Raw genomic sequence first — 16,304 nt, 5'->3', positions numbered from 1 at the left:
AACCTAAGCTCCCTCTCTGTTGTGTTTCATTAAACATTCTGTTTCATCTTTCTAAGTCCTTTCTGTGTTTAGGCTGTATTTCCAGAGCTTAATGAATGTATACCCCTTTCTCTTTGGAGCTCTCTTGGTTCCTTCACGTTCAGTCCTCACATGAAAACTCTCCCCATCCCCCATCGTGTACTTTTTCAAGGAGTGGTGAGATTTCTCCTGTCTAGGTAGTAAAATCCTTCCCTTCCCATGATTCTGTCTGAACTAATGACACTAAAATTCCTTGTTAGCTTCATTGGCACGTGGATGTATGAAAGTTAAGTTCATTCATTCATTCATTCATTCATTCATTCATATACATTTCCTGTCTTTATCCAGAAAATATCTTAGAATACCTACTATGTACCAGGCATGGGGAGACTGTAATAGGCATGTTCTGAACACAGTCTCTGCTGTCCTAGAGCTTATGGCCCTGTGGGGAGACAGACAATAAACAGGCAAACATCTAATAAGTAATTTCAAAGAGAGAAGCATCCTGTACAGGAAGGGCCAGCATTCAGGAGTGGAGACCAACAGTGTGAGTGAGCACTCTGGTGGTCAGCATTGTTGGGGATGGTCACTGAAACTGGTGACATGAGCTGACATTTGAAGGTGAAAAGCAGTGGTCTCCGAGAACCAGCAGAAGATTATTTCAGGTGGAGGAAACCAGCACAGGCCAAGACCTTGGATGTAGGGGCAGATGAACACTTTAGGCAGCTCTGTGCGTGGGCAAGAGAATGTGATCCATTAACAGAGTAGGTACTCAACATGAGGTTTTAAGAAACCTTGCCTATGCTTTTTACTCTTACAGGAATTGTTATTAAAAAAAAAAATAAAATAGAACCATACTATGTTCACCCCAACTCTGCACTAGGCACTCAGCCTGTGTCTTCACAGCAATCTTAGAGGACAGGCACTTCGCATCCTCTTTTCCTGATGAAGAATCTGGGCTTAGAGCAGTTGAGGAATGTGGTCCAAGGAGCAGGAGGGGGTGCAGACCCTTCCTCACAGTCCGTGGGACTGAAGCCTGTGCCTGTAGCCCTGGTCTCATTCTACCTGCCTTAACGTGTGTGAGTTTTGAATCATCCCTGCGTTTGCTTATGTTTGCGATCAGTATTGTTAAATGTGTAACTCTACAATGTCTGATTATGTGTCTAAACAAGCGAGAGGAAGCCTGACTCTTTCCCTCGTTCCTCAAGTCGAGGAGAACTGTCACCCCGATCCTGGGACCACAGCCATAGATGGAAGGCTGTGCTTGTTCAGCAGGAGGGGCTCACAGGGAGAAGCAGAGCGAGTCCTCCAGGCAGAACAGCTGCAGGGGAGGGGGAATGGCTCAGGAAGCAGGAGCGGCTGGTTGCAAGCCCCAAGCGTCGTGGATTCAGCGTTCCTGGCTATTCATGCCAGGCGTAGGGGCTTAAAATAAAATATTCATGAAAGAACATGGCAAGCTGTTTTTTGCAAACCTCTGGTGTTTCAGGCCGCAGATATTTTTAGGTTAGGGGCAATCAATGCCAAGAGTACTTGTGGGTCTAAAAATGAAATTGCTGATATATTGAATTTCCTTTGGTTTAGGGATTAATGTAAGACTTAAGACCTGTTGAGCAGGGTAATTGGAAGCTTATTTTATTTAAAACGATCCCGGAAATGGTAGTTTTTATTTGCACTTCTTTTAACTTAATGTTTTTGAAAATGGTAAGATTTGGTATATTTCATGTTGCAGGTACATGGACACCTCTTTAATTGATGTTGACGTACAGCCAACTTATGTTCGGGTCATGGTCAAAGGAAAGGTGAGCGTAATGCGGTGGACTGTTAGTTTCAAAAGCCAAGCCTCGAACTAAGCTAGGTTGCCTTGAAAATTGTTAACATAATATGAAAAGAGAAGAAAAGAGGCCCAATCAGAGAGCCGTTTTTTACACATGATTTTACACGGTGGGAATGGTATACAGCAAGATTAGTTGTTGACTAACCACTGTGTAGCTCCATAAAATTAACATTTTTAATTTGTATCTATTGTGTTAGTACTCCTTTCAGAGCTGATAAGGTGGTTATATGTGTGATAGCCTGTGTTTGAACTTAGATTCAGATCATATGCCCAATTTAAATTGTGAGTGATTTCATTTATGTAACTGTAATTTTATTATTTTTTAAATAGTATTTTTTTTTAAGAGAGAGAAAACCAGCAGAGGGGAGGTGCAGAGCAAGAGAGAGAGAGAGAGAATCTTAAGCAGGCTCCACACCCAGCCTGGAACCCAATATGGGGCTCAATCTCACGACCCTGAGATCATGACCTGAGCCAAAATCAAGACTAGGACGCTTAACTGACTGAGCCACCCCAATGCCCCGAAATAGTATTTTTTGCTGATTATGAGCATTCATAGGAGTCATATGAAGGCTTTAAAGTAGAAATATGTTGATGGTTTATGACAAGAAGTTTTATCTGTAAGTTCTTTATTATTAGCTATGTTAACATAAATGGACCAGTGACTGTTTCACTGTGATTGATGACTGTTCTTTGGACCATTTATTAAAATAGGTTAAATAGTTCATGCATATCAAGCATCACCCAGACATGTTTTTTTTTCTACTAAGTCTAAGTGTGTTTTTTAAAAAATGGAATGGAGAGGGGCACCTGGGTGGCTCAGTGGGTTAAAGCCTCTGCCTTCGGCTCAGGTCATGATCCCGGCGTCCTGGGATTGAGCCCCACATCGGGCTCTCTGCTCAGCGGGGAGCCTGCTTCCTCCTCTCTCTCTGTCTGCCTCTCTGCCTGCTTGTGATCTCTGTCTGTCAAATAAGTAAGTAAATAAATAAATAATCTTTTAAAAAAATGGAATGGAGAATCTTGAACTGGTACTGAAAATACCTTTCGAAGTAACCCTCTCATGTAATATGCCCTCCCTCTCCGGGACACTTCCTGTTTATTTTCAGCCGTTCCAGCTTGTCCTCCCTGCAGAAGTCAAGCCTGACAGCAGCACCGCCAGACGATCTCAGACGACAGGGCACTTGGTGATCTGCATGCCCAAGGTAGGCAAGGTCACGTGGATCAATTCAGGTCTGGAGATACTGGTTCCTGAAGGAACTTGACCTGTCAGGGCTAATAAGACATCTTTTGGTTGAAACAACCAGAAAATCTACTCACCTCGGCATAGGCAGGAGAACCAGAACTTGTGTGAACAGAGAGCTGAGATTCGGAGGCAGGTGGGACCTTCGGGGGCTCATCCTGCCATCACTCCACCAGTGGTTCTTGCCTCTGGAGCCAGAGTGTTGTGGGGAGTTGGGGTGTGTAAGTCCCAGTGTCCTTCCAAGTGGGGCAGGCACCACCAGCACACCTATTACACAGGGATCGGTACTTTTAACCATAAAGAAGTGTTTCATCTCTTGTAACAGACATGAAAAGGCAGGGGAGGGTCAGGGCCTTTCCAATATGTTAGCTGGCTTCCTTCCTGAGAAGAGCGTGAGTAGCCACTGGGGTGGCATGCTTACTCGTCCTTACCTTGCACGAAGACAGACAATCAGAGAGTCAGGGAAAGAGAGAGAGAAGCTTTCCCATCACTATGGAATGGAAGTTCCTCTGGACTAATTAGCCAATTTAGCTGACACACCCAATTAAGTCTTGATTAGCTTAACCTTAGGCAATGAAACCAATATCTGGCCAAAGGGATGGTAGTACTTTGTTTGGTTTCTATTATTGTATATTTGGTTACTGATGTCTTATTCCATGACCTGGGGTGGGGTCAGCTTTGCCCCAGTACTCAGGTTTCAAAGGGGAAGAGTAGAGAAGCAGTCAGATGAGGCTCTGCCCTTGCAGGAGAACAGGGGCAGGGGTGTCTGCCGCTGAGAATAAACTTGATTAACCAATAAGTTTCTATAATGATTTATTAACTCTTCCTTTTCCCATAGCCAGATTTGTAACAGATTGATTATGGGTAATCAATAATGCATTTTTAGTCCCAAGTCAATAAAACAGCAAATACAATTTGCTGTCAGGCAGTAAAATAATAAACACAATGGTCAGAATCACATTGTCCTTGGTGACTACAGTGAATTAAGGAAGTGGTTGCATGCTAATTAGAATAGCCTATAGGGGAGTAGAAGAGATAACTTAATTACCCCAGTGCTTTGATAGACACATTTCTATGACACTATGATCAGCAATCTCTCTTGTTTTTTTGAAACCTCTATTCTAACTAAAACACCAAAGATTAAATGATAACTGTTATTTCCTAAAAGAAAATCAAGATCTATGATTTATGCGCCTTCTGCGGGGTGCCAGACGATTGATGAGAAAGCCTCCTCTGTCCCTGCTCATGAATCTTTTAAATACAAACAGCCTTCTATTTCCATTATCCTTTTTGTTTTTGTATCTTTCTAAATTTGTCATGTTAAATACACGTAAAAAGTATAAAAAATAGCTCATTAAAGAAAAAATTCTGGAAGTGTGTGGTTGAAAATGAGATCATTTACATAGAAGAACTCAGAATGGTTCTATTTTTTTTTTCTCAGTAATAAACTATGAATAACATTTCCCCTTAGAGGTACATATTTTTAAGGTTTTAGACTACGATGCTAAAGTAACATTGATGTTATCTCTGTCATTTCATTTAAATTATTATGTATTAAATTATTTCCTTTTGTCATTCCTTTATATATTGCTATCATTATCACATTTATTTTTAAGATTTTATTTGTTTGTCAGAGAGTGAGAGAGCACAAGCTGGGGGAGTAGCAGGCAGAGGGAGAAGCAGGTTCCCCGCTGAGCAGGGAACCTGATGTGGAACTCGATCCCAGGACCCCGGGTTTATGATCTGAGCTGAAGGCAGGTGCTTAACCACTGAGCCACCCGGGCATCCCATCATTATCACTCTTAAAAGGTAGATAGGGGAACCCTCTTGGGTTTCTCCACATCCTCGCCAACACCTGTTGTTTCCTTGCTGTTGACTTTAATCATCCTGTCAGGTGTGAGGTGATATCTCATTGTAGTTTTGATTTGCATTTCCCTGAAGGTAAGTGATGTTGAGCATCTTTTCATGTGTCTATTGGCCATCTGGATGTCCCCTTTGGAGAAATGCCTGTTCTTGTCTTCTGCCCATTTTTTAATTGGAGTGTTTGTTTTCGGCATGTTGAGTTTTACAAGTTTTATTTATATGTATATGTACATACATATTGGATACTAACCCTTTATAGGATATGTCATTTGAAAATATCTTCTCCCATTCTGTAGGTTGCCTTTGAGTTTTGTTGATGGTTTCATTTGTAGTGCAGAAGCTTTTTATTTTGATGAAGTCCCAATAGTTTATTTTTGCTGTTGTTTCCCTTGCCTCCAGGAGATGTGTCTAATAAGAAGTTGCTATGGCCAATGTCAGAGTTTACTGCCTATGTTCTACTCTGGGATTTTAACTATTGAATCACTAAATTGCACACCTGAAACTCAAAGATAGTGAAAACAATCTTTGGAGAACAATTTCTTGTCCCAAATTAGTTGGTTTTCATTTATGAATTAGATATTTGCAAGGACTATAAAGTTCAAAGAACAAAAATTTTTCTTAAAAATCATCAAAAGTTAAAAAGCCAAAACTAATTTTATTTATGCTTATTATTAAAAGTATGTATTACTGAAAATTAACATCTCCTAAAGACAGAAACTTTTGAAGTACTGAAGTTCAAACCACTGAGCTATTTATATGTCCAGGCTTCTCACTTACTGTAGAATTGTGGAGTCTGGCCTGCATTATATAATTATTGAGGCAGCATCTTGGAATTTTAAAGCATTTTGTAAAAATCGGGTAAACACTTCAGTACAATTTTGATTTGTTCATAAAATAGCATTGCTAATACTTAACATATTAATAACCCAGTACTTCCAGAAATCTCTACTGTGGCCCTTCAGTAGTTTTTAATATTCAGATATTCTAAATGAATGAAAAGATCAGATTTGATATTTACTTGTCCCATTTTGTGATAATGTTTGTAAAGAACACTGCAAAGAGCTGACCTTTTTCATTGTGTCTATGCTGTGATGATTCTAGTGTGTTTATTTGGAAGTTCAAGAATGAGCTTTGTATACATTTTCCAAGGACATAACATTTAGAATTGAATCTACAAAGTGCTAAGATGTTTCTTATTACACACCTCCTTCAGCATTTTGTCATAGATGTCAAACTGATGTGTGTTTTTTCTCCTTTCTTACTCCTAAATGGGGCTGGATCCATGCAGACCCAGTGTTTTTAGGCAAGTTTCACCAAATCTGGCCCCTACCACAGGGGTCACGATGACATTTTCTGCTACTGACATGCCAGAGGGTTCTCTCAGCTCAGCTCCACATTTCCAAGAGGCTTTCCCCTCTTGCTATCTACAACACCAGATGCTTCCCAACATCTGCCACTGAGTCCATATCCTGTGGATTGATGTAATTAATACGCAAATATCACAATCCCTAGCACGCTGCTAGAATTCCTCTGGCTCCACCCATCATCTCACGCTCTAACTTGTGGGTACTGTGTCTCCCAGAATGCCATCCCCAACTCTACCTCCTCCACCATGACTTCAGCGGTTGATGTCTCAGCCAGCACTGATGAGTGCGATAGTGGATGAGAACATACGCTGGCTCTCTCAGAAAGGTAGCATCAGGCAGTAAATAGAAGATCAACTGCCCAGGTAACAGTGGAGTAGGGAACATTCTGTTCCATCGGGTTTTTTCTCAGTCCTGTTCCACCGTCTGGTGGCATTTCTTTTTATTCACTAAACTAAATAAACACTGTTTTATTCACTAGTCTTAGCTCTGGGGAGTGAGTGGTGGAGAGAATCTCAATTCTAGAGTGTGTGGCCTCTTATCACATTAGATGTATCCAGTCAAGAAACATGGCCCCTGGGTGTCATCTGTCAACCAGGAACTCACTCGTTTTTGGAGAAGAGTTAGTAATTCCTTTTTCAACAGCAGCCAGAATAATCATTTTATAATCTATGTAAGTCAGACCAAGTAACATTTCCCATTTCATTCAGAGGTAAAGGCAAAATGTCCTGATAACCTCCCCCTGCCATTATCCTTCTGACATCATCTTCTTCCACTTCACCTTCTGGTCATTCCAGCCACCTTGGCTTCCTCACTATTTTACAAATATGGCAAGCCTCCTTCTACCCCAGGACCTTTGTACTTGTTGTCCCCTCTGTTGGAATGCCATTTCCCCAGATACCCTCATGGTTTGCTTTCTCAACTTTTCCATGTTTCTGTTCAAGTGTCATCTTAGCAATGGAGTCTTTTCTGACTCCCATATTTAGAAAGCATCTCCTCCTCTACCCCAGCATTCTCTATCCCTGGTGCTACTGGATTTTTCTTCATAGAATGTATCACGACCTGTAACAGACTATATATTTTTCTATTTCTTTGTCTGTTTCCCACAACAAGAATCTAAATTTCACGAGGACAGGAGTTTTGTCTGTTCTTGTCAGTACTCCGCCACTGGCACCTAGAGCAGAACCTGGCAAAGAGAAGGAGTTCAGTAAGTTTTTGTTTAATGAGTGAATGCCTTGAAAGCATCTTTAAAATCTATTTTAGCATTTGGAACATGAATCTCCTCCCTGATTATTCTCTCCCCCAGCCATTTCCTCATTACTTATCCATGCATATTATTCCAGGTTAACTTTAAAATAATTTCAAGGTGCTTGAGCGTCCAGCTTTTGATTTCAGCTTCGGTCATGGTCTCAGGGTCATGGGATCAGGTCCTGCACTCAGCAGGGAGTCTGCTAGAGAGTCTCTCTCGCTCTCCCTCTGTTCCTCCCCTGATCACACATGCTTGCTTTCTCTTTCTAAAATAAATAAATAAAATCTTAGAAAATAAAAATTTTATCTAATTCTGCTTCCAAAAATGCTGTTGGGATTTTTGTTGTCATTGAAATTTAGAAGCAGGGTGAGTGATTAAGGGAAGGGGCTCCGGAGCCAGAGAACCCAGGTTAAACCTGGTACTTCTACTCAAGAGTTGTATTAATTATTATTATTAATCCTTCTGTGCCTCAGACACCTGTCCATGAAATGATATTAGTAATAATTCATACCATAAAAGGTTATTTTGAGGATTATCTAAATCAACATATAATCTTTACATATGTTAGAAGAGCTTGGAACATAACACACACTGCATTCCTGTTTACTGTTAATTCATGTTATTCATTGTTATTGGTGACTGATGTTGCATTAATTAATAGTATTCCTCCCTCTTTTAGTCAACATTTTTATTATTGAGATATTGAATTTGTAGATTGTTATGGGAATTAATTCATGTATTTATATAATCAAAACTATATTTTTCCAATAATGTATGTTTTTCCACTTATTATTCTTACTTTTTGTCCCTCAGAAGTTTGTGTTTGTGTTTTTGTTTTTGGTAGTTTTCTCTCTAGAACTGCTACATATTTTCTGAGGTTTATTTTTAGGTACCATACATTTTGTTCTCATCCTATTTTGAGTGGAATTATTCCCCATCACATTTTCTATGGATGTATGCTTGGTTTTCAATATGTCTTCTTAAATGTGTGGTCAGACTAAGTTATACATACATAAACAATCTTACCACCACAATCAGCCTGGGAATATTTGGCATATGATCTCATTACAGTCCAGCTTAATAAGATTTAACTGAAATTTTGTATTCACTGAGAAGCTTGCTTCAAGTCATTAAATTAAACTCCCATCTAGACTCTCAATTGACAAGTTACAGGAGCACTCCAAGAATACGCTTCATGATTTCCTTTGGGGGTTTTTTCAGAATAATTAACTGAGATTAAGGAAGTTTCTATCTGAACTGAACAGCAAATTATATTTACAGCTTCAGTTGGTGAACATCTTCCTTGATTCTGGTGTATTGAGCCCTGGAGGTGAAGGTCACATATTAAGGTCAATATTACAGACCACAGTCCTAAAAAACAGCCTCAAACTCCCTTCTCCTTATTTCTCAGTACTTTCTCTCTACCCAAATGTACTTATGATATACCCAATATAAACTCACTTTTATTCTCTGATTATTAAGTTCAAGTGGGTCTATAGTGAGGGTGCTATGCTCATCTCGCTAGGTTTTCCTGTTCCACCCATTCTTCTACTTTTTCAGAACATTATTTCTTATCTTCAGCTCATTTCTCAAACTTCCAACATGGGAAAAACAGGAGCAAGAAAAGATCATTTCCACACACTCCAACCATCACATCTTCCCTTCCTTGGTCTCCTTAGCCTTACTGATTCATGAACGAGCTGTCTATTCCCATTCTCCAAGTATGTGTGGGATCCCATTTCCACTGGCTCTTGAAAGACCTTCTTTTTTCTCTTTGACGATTTTCCCTTCTTTCTACTTGTTCATTGAATTTCCCCTTTCTGCATCTTATGTTAGAAAATATACAGTGAAAAAAAGACAGTCTCTTCAATAAATGGTGCTGGTAAAATTGGACCGCTATGTATAGAAGAATGAAACTCAACCATTCTCTTACACCATACACAAAGATAAACTCGAAATGGATAAAAGACCTCAACGTGAGGCAGGAATCTTTCAAAATCCTAGAGGAGAACATAGGCAGTAACCTCTTCGACATTGGCCACAGCAACTTCTTTCAAGACATGTCTCCAAAGGCAAAGGAAACAAAAGCAAAAATGAACTTTTGGGACTTCATCAAGATAAAAGGCTTCTGCACAGCAAAGGAAACAGTCAACAAAACAAAGAGGCAACCCATGGAATGGGAGAAGATATTTGCAAATGACACTACAGACAAAGGGCTGATATCCAAGATCTATAAAGAACTCCTCAAACTCAACACTCAAAAAAAAAAAAAAAAAAAAAGATAATTATGCCAAAAAATGGGCAGAAGACATGAACAGACACTTCTCCAAAGAAGACATACAAATGGCTAACAGACACATGAAAAAAATGTTCATCATCACCAGCCTTCAGGGAGATTTAAATCAAAACTACATTGAGATACCACCTTATATCAGTTAGAATGCCAAAATTAACAGGACAGGAAACAACAAGTTTTAGAGAGGATGTGTAGAGAGGGGAACCATCTTACACTACTGGGAGGAATGCAAATTGGTGTAGCCACTTTGGAAAACTGTGGAAATTCCTTTAGAAATTAAAAATAGAGTTACCCTATGACTCTGCAATTGCACTACTAGGTATTTACCCCAAAGATACAGATGCAGTGAAAAAAAGGGCCATATGTACCCCAAGTTCATAGTAGCAATGGCCACAATTGCCTAACTGTGGAAAGAGCCAAGATGCCCTTCAACAGAAGAATGGATTAAGAAGATATGGTCCATATATACAATAGAATATAATGCAGCCATCAGAAAGGATGAATACCCAACTTTTGTATCAACATGGATGGGATGGGAGGAGATAATGCTGAGTGAAATAAGTCAAGCAGAGAGAGTCAATTATCATATGGTTTCACTTACTTGTGGAGCATAAGGAATAACATGGAGGACATTAAGAGAAGAAAGGAAAAGTGAATTGGGGGAAATGGGAGAGGAAAACGAACCATGAGAAACTATGGACTCTGAGAAACAAACTGAGGGTTTTGGAAGGAAGGCGGGTAGAGGGGTGAGTGAGCCTGTTGGTGGGTATTAAGAAGGGCTCATATTGCATGGAGCACTGGGTGTGATACATAAATAATGAATCTTGGAACACTGAAAAATTAAATTAAAAAAAGAAAACATGCTAATACATCTTCCTTCTTTAAAACAAAACAAAACAAAACAAAAAAAAGAAAAACATCTCCCTCTAGTTAGTGCCCTCGTCTGCTTTACAGCAAGACCCATGTAACAGACATATATTTGTAGCTTTAATTCTTTCCTCATAATGTCTAATACCAGCTCCAACTAGGCATTCACCCCCCCCACCCTTCCATGGAAACATCTCTTTGAGATCTCTAGTCACCTCCATGTTACTAAACCCCTTCTCTTCTCTATGTATACTCATTTCCTATGTTAATTTCATCTCAGCTTATGATTTTAAGTGACATCTAGAGCTACAGCATCTGCTGATTGCCAACATGGTAATTGGGAACAATAATCACGCTGAGCAAAATTTAGGAAGATGGACTACCTATTTTAAACATATTAATGGTATAATACCAATATGATAATGTATGGTTAATATCCACTGAAATGTCTTCAATGGCCACACAGGGGTGAGAAGAAGAAAGTCCCAAGTCCATTCATAGGGAGTCCAGTAAACCATACCCACTTAGATTATGACTCTGAAGGACTGTAACCTAGGAGTAAGGTGTGTAAGAAGCCAGCTAATCCTTAGAAGATCTAGCAGTCTGTTGATCATTGGGTCTTTGAAATGGCTCTAGAACTGAGCCTTGAACTTAAGTGAAGGTAGTCCCAGATGAGTACCATGTCTGGATGTGTGTGTGTGTGTGTATCTATCTTCCTAGTAAGTATCAAGCACCCAGTCAAAGATAAATAAGGCACACACAGAGACCTGAATGGGATCCAGTAGAAACACCACCAGTGTTTTTGGAATCTGGTTATGCCAGATTGTTGTTTTTCCTCCTTGAGGGGAACCTTATGATTGCCACAGTAATTGTAGATATTAAATTGTGAGACAGATTATAAAACACTGTTTTGGTATGAGATCTCCCAGAAGTGGAACTCAATATAGAGACGTCAGTACAGCAGTTTACTTGGGTGGTAAGGGACTGCCAGCTAGCTACCCCAGTGGGAAAGCTCTAGGAGATACTGCAAATAACTCTGCCTAAAGGGGGAATGATCTAGGATAGCACTACACTAACCCTGAGAACATTTTGTTGATGGCTGTGCCCTGTAATGGGGGTGGGAGAAAAGGGGTGATACTAATCCCCAGTACTCTGAACTACTGCTGGCAAGAATAACCATGACTCTTTCATGTCAATGGAGGATATTTCCCACTGAGACTATCTCTAGCAAGATTGTAAAAGAATATTTTCTTTTCTTTTGAAACATCATTATCATCCTTGATGTTTGTCCTAACTTAATAAAATATCATTTTCAATTTTAGGCTGTTGTGTGAAGATGATCATCCATAGGGAGCTGTCAGATAAGATTGCATTAACAAGTATAAAAGAATTTTGGAGGAACCATTTGATAGTTAGATTTATTCTACTTTTATTTCAAAGCCATGTAACTGTCTTATGCAACTGTCATATTGATTTTACATATAAATGTCAGTAATTGCACCTTCTAAAATTTTCCTCAGATTACTTGGGTATCTTTGGAATCAAAGCCAGTATTCTTATCCTCCTTATTTTTCTGATCATTTTTTCCAAAATACAATTTCTTTTTTTTTTTAATTTTTGACCAGGTAGTATTTGAGAAAGAATGTAGTTCTATCTCTATGATAGTTCAAAAATGTTTAACTTATGCAGTTATTTCATCTCTTCAAAGGTTTTTAAATAATATGCTTCTGGTAATTTAAGTATTTTTTTTAATATTGTAGATTAATCATCTTTCTTTAAATAGAAAAAAGATCTTGTTTTCTTTCGAGAAATCTTTTTTATTAGACTCAGAGAATTACATGCTTCTCTTAGTAAAGTCAATAGAGCACAGTAGAGAAATAATGAAGTTATTAAAATATCAACAACGAATTTGGACATATATTAACTTCCTCTAGTGCTAGAGGAAAATTAAAAATTATATTGATTCTGAAGTTTATATTAATCTTTTTTGGGAGACAACCTCACATTTTCAAATGTTCAATACTAGAATTGTGGTTAACTAATAATTATAAACACCAGGAATATGTTAGAAGGTGGAAAATTTTCAGGTGATCAATTCCTCTTTAGTTGATATAGGAGTGGTAGAGGGTAAGTTGAGGGCTGGGGCCTCATTGCTGAGTACTTCTCCCTCAGTAACTGGACTCAACTCCCCTCCCTTCCAGATCAGACAAGTGGTTCACGTCACCATGGGCTGGAATCTAATAGACTTAGGCATTTCAGAAATTACTTATGAGGCATGGGTGAAGACATCACATGCATATACTTAAGCACAATGCTGGTAGAGAAAAGACATGCTACACCCATAAATAAATTATATTGAAGTTATTCGTATCAGGTGAGGCGTACTTAGCGTGTATCTGTTGCCACACGTGGAAGTAAGGCACTAGAACTCTGAAAAATTTCTGCCAAATTATGAAAAACTTCAGACAATTACTGGATTATTAATCAATTAAAATATTTATTGAATTCATCAAAGATTTATTAAGCACTTAGTATGAATAAAGCAGTGTGTGAATTATTATGGAAGAGACAAAAAAGGAAGTGGGTCTCCTGTGGCCCTCTTTCTGTCTCCTCCCTGCTGAGTCTGACCTCCTCACACCCAGCTCTGCCCTCGCCCCAGTTCCTGAGTCTCCATTTCAAACAGGCTCAGGTTCTTCTTAACTAGCTTCTCTATCATTCTGCTTAAATTTGAAATTCTGTGGCTCAGAGACTAGTGTCATAACTATGGGATATCCTAAGGCTCCCCAAATGCCTTTTCCTCCAATTAGACCCGGTGCCAATAGGGCCCAGCATGCATGAAGCTTCAGCTCTCATAGAACTCCTGCCTCTTCCCCATTTGTAGACATGAGACAGGAACAGTCGTCTCTAGGGGTCTTTTCTATTAGTTCTATTAGTTCTGCAGTCGCCATCCATCTATTCACCCATTAATCCATTCATTCAGACGTTCCATATATTTTAATGAGCACCTCATTAAAATATATGTGTGTTCTCATAGGTTCTTAGAAATGCAAAGAGAAAGGAATATTTGCACTACATTAGGTATCCAAGGGTATCTTCTTACAGAAATAGGATTGAGTCTGTTATACCTCCTGTAATGTTGCTTGAACTGAAAACCCAAGGAGCCCATCTCATTTCCCAGTCCTCATTATCCCCGTTACCCCCTCACCCATTAGGCCTCTGCTACTGAGAGGCTGTCATCTTTCTCCAGTATTTCAATAGTCTTATAGAAACAGTTGTCATTGTTTTAAATGAGGTTTTAAAATGGGTCAAAAATTTATTTTCCTTGGAAGAAGCAATGAAGATGATATAAAAAGAAAGCTGTATGATTTTTAAAACTTAGATTAAAACATGAAAATAGGGAAGTTGGGAGTGGGTAGAACAAGCATATGAACATTTCCACAGCCACCAAATATATATCTTGAACTTTTTTTGAGAATAGTTAACATATAATGTTACATTAGTTTCCAGTGTACAACTTAGTGATTTGGCAAGTTTATACATTATGCTATGTTAACCACACGTATGGCTCCCATCTCTCCCGTTACATCACTACTACAGTATCACTGATGGTATTTCCTGTGCTGTGTCTTTTATTTTCTTGAATTATCCCATTCCATAACTGGAAGGTTATATCTCTCACTCTCCTTCACCCCCTTTGCCCAAACCCTCACCCACCTCCCCCAGCAACCATAAGTTTGTTCTCTGTATTTATAAGTCTGATTCTGCTTTTTGTTTGCTTATCCATGTGTTCTTTTCTAGATTCCATTGATGAGTGGAATCGTATGGTATTTGTCTTTCTCAGTCTGACTTATTTCACTTAGCATAATATCCTCTAGGTCCACTTATTTTGTTTCAAATGGCATGATCTTAACCTTTTTCTGGCTGTGTAATATTCCACGATGTATACATACCATGTTTTTCTTATCCTTTTGTCTGTTGATGGACATTTATGTTGCTTCCATGTTTTGGGTACTTTTTGTTTTGTTTTAAGTAGGCTCCATGACCAGCAGGTAGCCCAACACAAGGCTTGAACTCACAACCCTGAAATCAAGACCTGAGCCAAGATCAAGAGTTAGACATTTAACTCACTGAGCTGCCCAAGTGCCCCCATGCCCTGGCTATTGTAAATAATACTATAGAGAACATAGGGGTGAACATATCTCTTCAAGTTAGTGTTTTCATTTTCCCTGGGTAAATACCCAATAGTGAAATTATAGGATCCTATGGCATTTCTATTTTTAATTTTTTGAGGAAACTCTATACTGTTTTCCATGGCAGCTGTATTAATTTGCATTCCCACCAACAGTGCATGAAGGTTCCTATTTCTCCACATCTTGGCCAACACTTGTTGTTTTTTTGTCTTCTTGATTTCAACCATTCTAACAGGTGTGAGGTGATAGCTCATTGTAGTTTTGATTTGTATTTCCCTGATGATGAGTGATGTTGAGCATCTTTTCATGTGTCTGTTGGCCATCTGCATGTCTTCTTTGGAGAAGTATCTATTCAGGTCCTTTGCCCATTTTTAAATTGAATTGTTTGTTTCTTTGGTGTTGAGCTGTATGAGTTCTTTATATATTTGGGGTATTAACCCCTTACTGCATATGCCATTCGGAGATACCTTCTTCCATTCAGTAGCTTGCCTTTTAGTTTTGTTGGTGGTTTCTTTTGCTGCGTGAAAGCTTTTTATTTTGATAAAGTCTCAATAGTTTACTTCTGTTGTTGGTTTCCCTTGCCTCAGGAGACATCTAGAAAAATGTTGCCATAGCCAGTGTCAGGTAAATTACTGCCTGTGCTGTCTTCTAGGATGTTTATGTTTTAAGGTCTCACATTTAGGTCCAACAGTACACTGTGTTCATGTTGAAATTTAATATAAATATTTTCATGGAAAATTAGTAGAATTAACATGTGTAAGTTACAAAGCATTACAGAAAATAAATGCAAACAAAAGTCAAAACAGTTAGGAACAGAGGAAGGAAACATAAAATCAGAAAATTTGTAAGACGGCAACAGATATAAAATCCATTATGCTAGTTCACAAGAACACACCTGAAACTAAAAGACCCAAGATATATGTAAAGAAAAGAATGAACACAGCTTTAGTAAGTGAATGTAAGCAAAATTTATAGACTACTTATGGCAAAATGATTATCAGACATGATAGAATTTAAAGCAAAGAAGCACAAAATGGAATAAGAATTCTATAGTAATAAAAATATTGCATAAAATAAAGATCCAGTTGTCTTATATTCATCATACTGTATATTATTTAAGTGTGTAAAGCACAAGGCCTTATAAACATAAGGACAAATAAACAGAATCAGCTCCACTAGAAGATTTATGACCACATTCTGTCTTTGATAAATATGATCAACAAAAACTTGAGACCGTTTATTATTTGAATATACTTAAGATAACTTTAAAAGCTCACAATAGAGAAAACCTATGAAAACCTCATTTTCATTTCCAAAAGAAAAAATTGTAGACATTACATTTAACTACCAGTCATTAAAAACAATATTAAGCATAAAATACAGGGT

At 38.5% G+C, this 16,304-nt stretch overlaps 1 protein-coding gene across 2 annotated transcripts in view; it reads left to right on the top strand.

Moving 5' to 3' along the window:
• LRRC6 (leucine rich repeat containing 6) overlaps positions 1-16,304 on the top strand; it is a 78,335-nt gene that overhangs the window by 47,503 nt on the left and 14,528 nt on the right. Inside the window, exons 9-10 of one of the 2 annotated variants that reach the window (XM_032316601.1) lie at positions 1,748-1,817; positions 2,956-3,051. In XM_032316601.1, the coding sequence (XP_032172492.1) occupies positions 1,748-1,817; positions 2,956-3,051 (166 nt within the window). The remainder of the gene's footprint in view (positions 1-1,747; positions 1,818-2,955; positions 3,052-16,304) is intronic. The other variant, XM_032316602.1, reaches the window with a different exon arrangement.

Source organism: Mustela erminea, chromosome 16, assembly GCF_009829155.1.
Source record: "Mustela erminea isolate mMusErm1 chromosome 16, mMusErm1.Pri, whole genome shotgun sequence".
NCBI classification, from domain to species: domain Eukaryota; kingdom Metazoa; phylum Chordata; class Mammalia; order Carnivora; family Mustelidae; genus Mustela; species Mustela erminea.
This window is presented reverse-complemented; position numbering and strand designations above follow the sequence as displayed.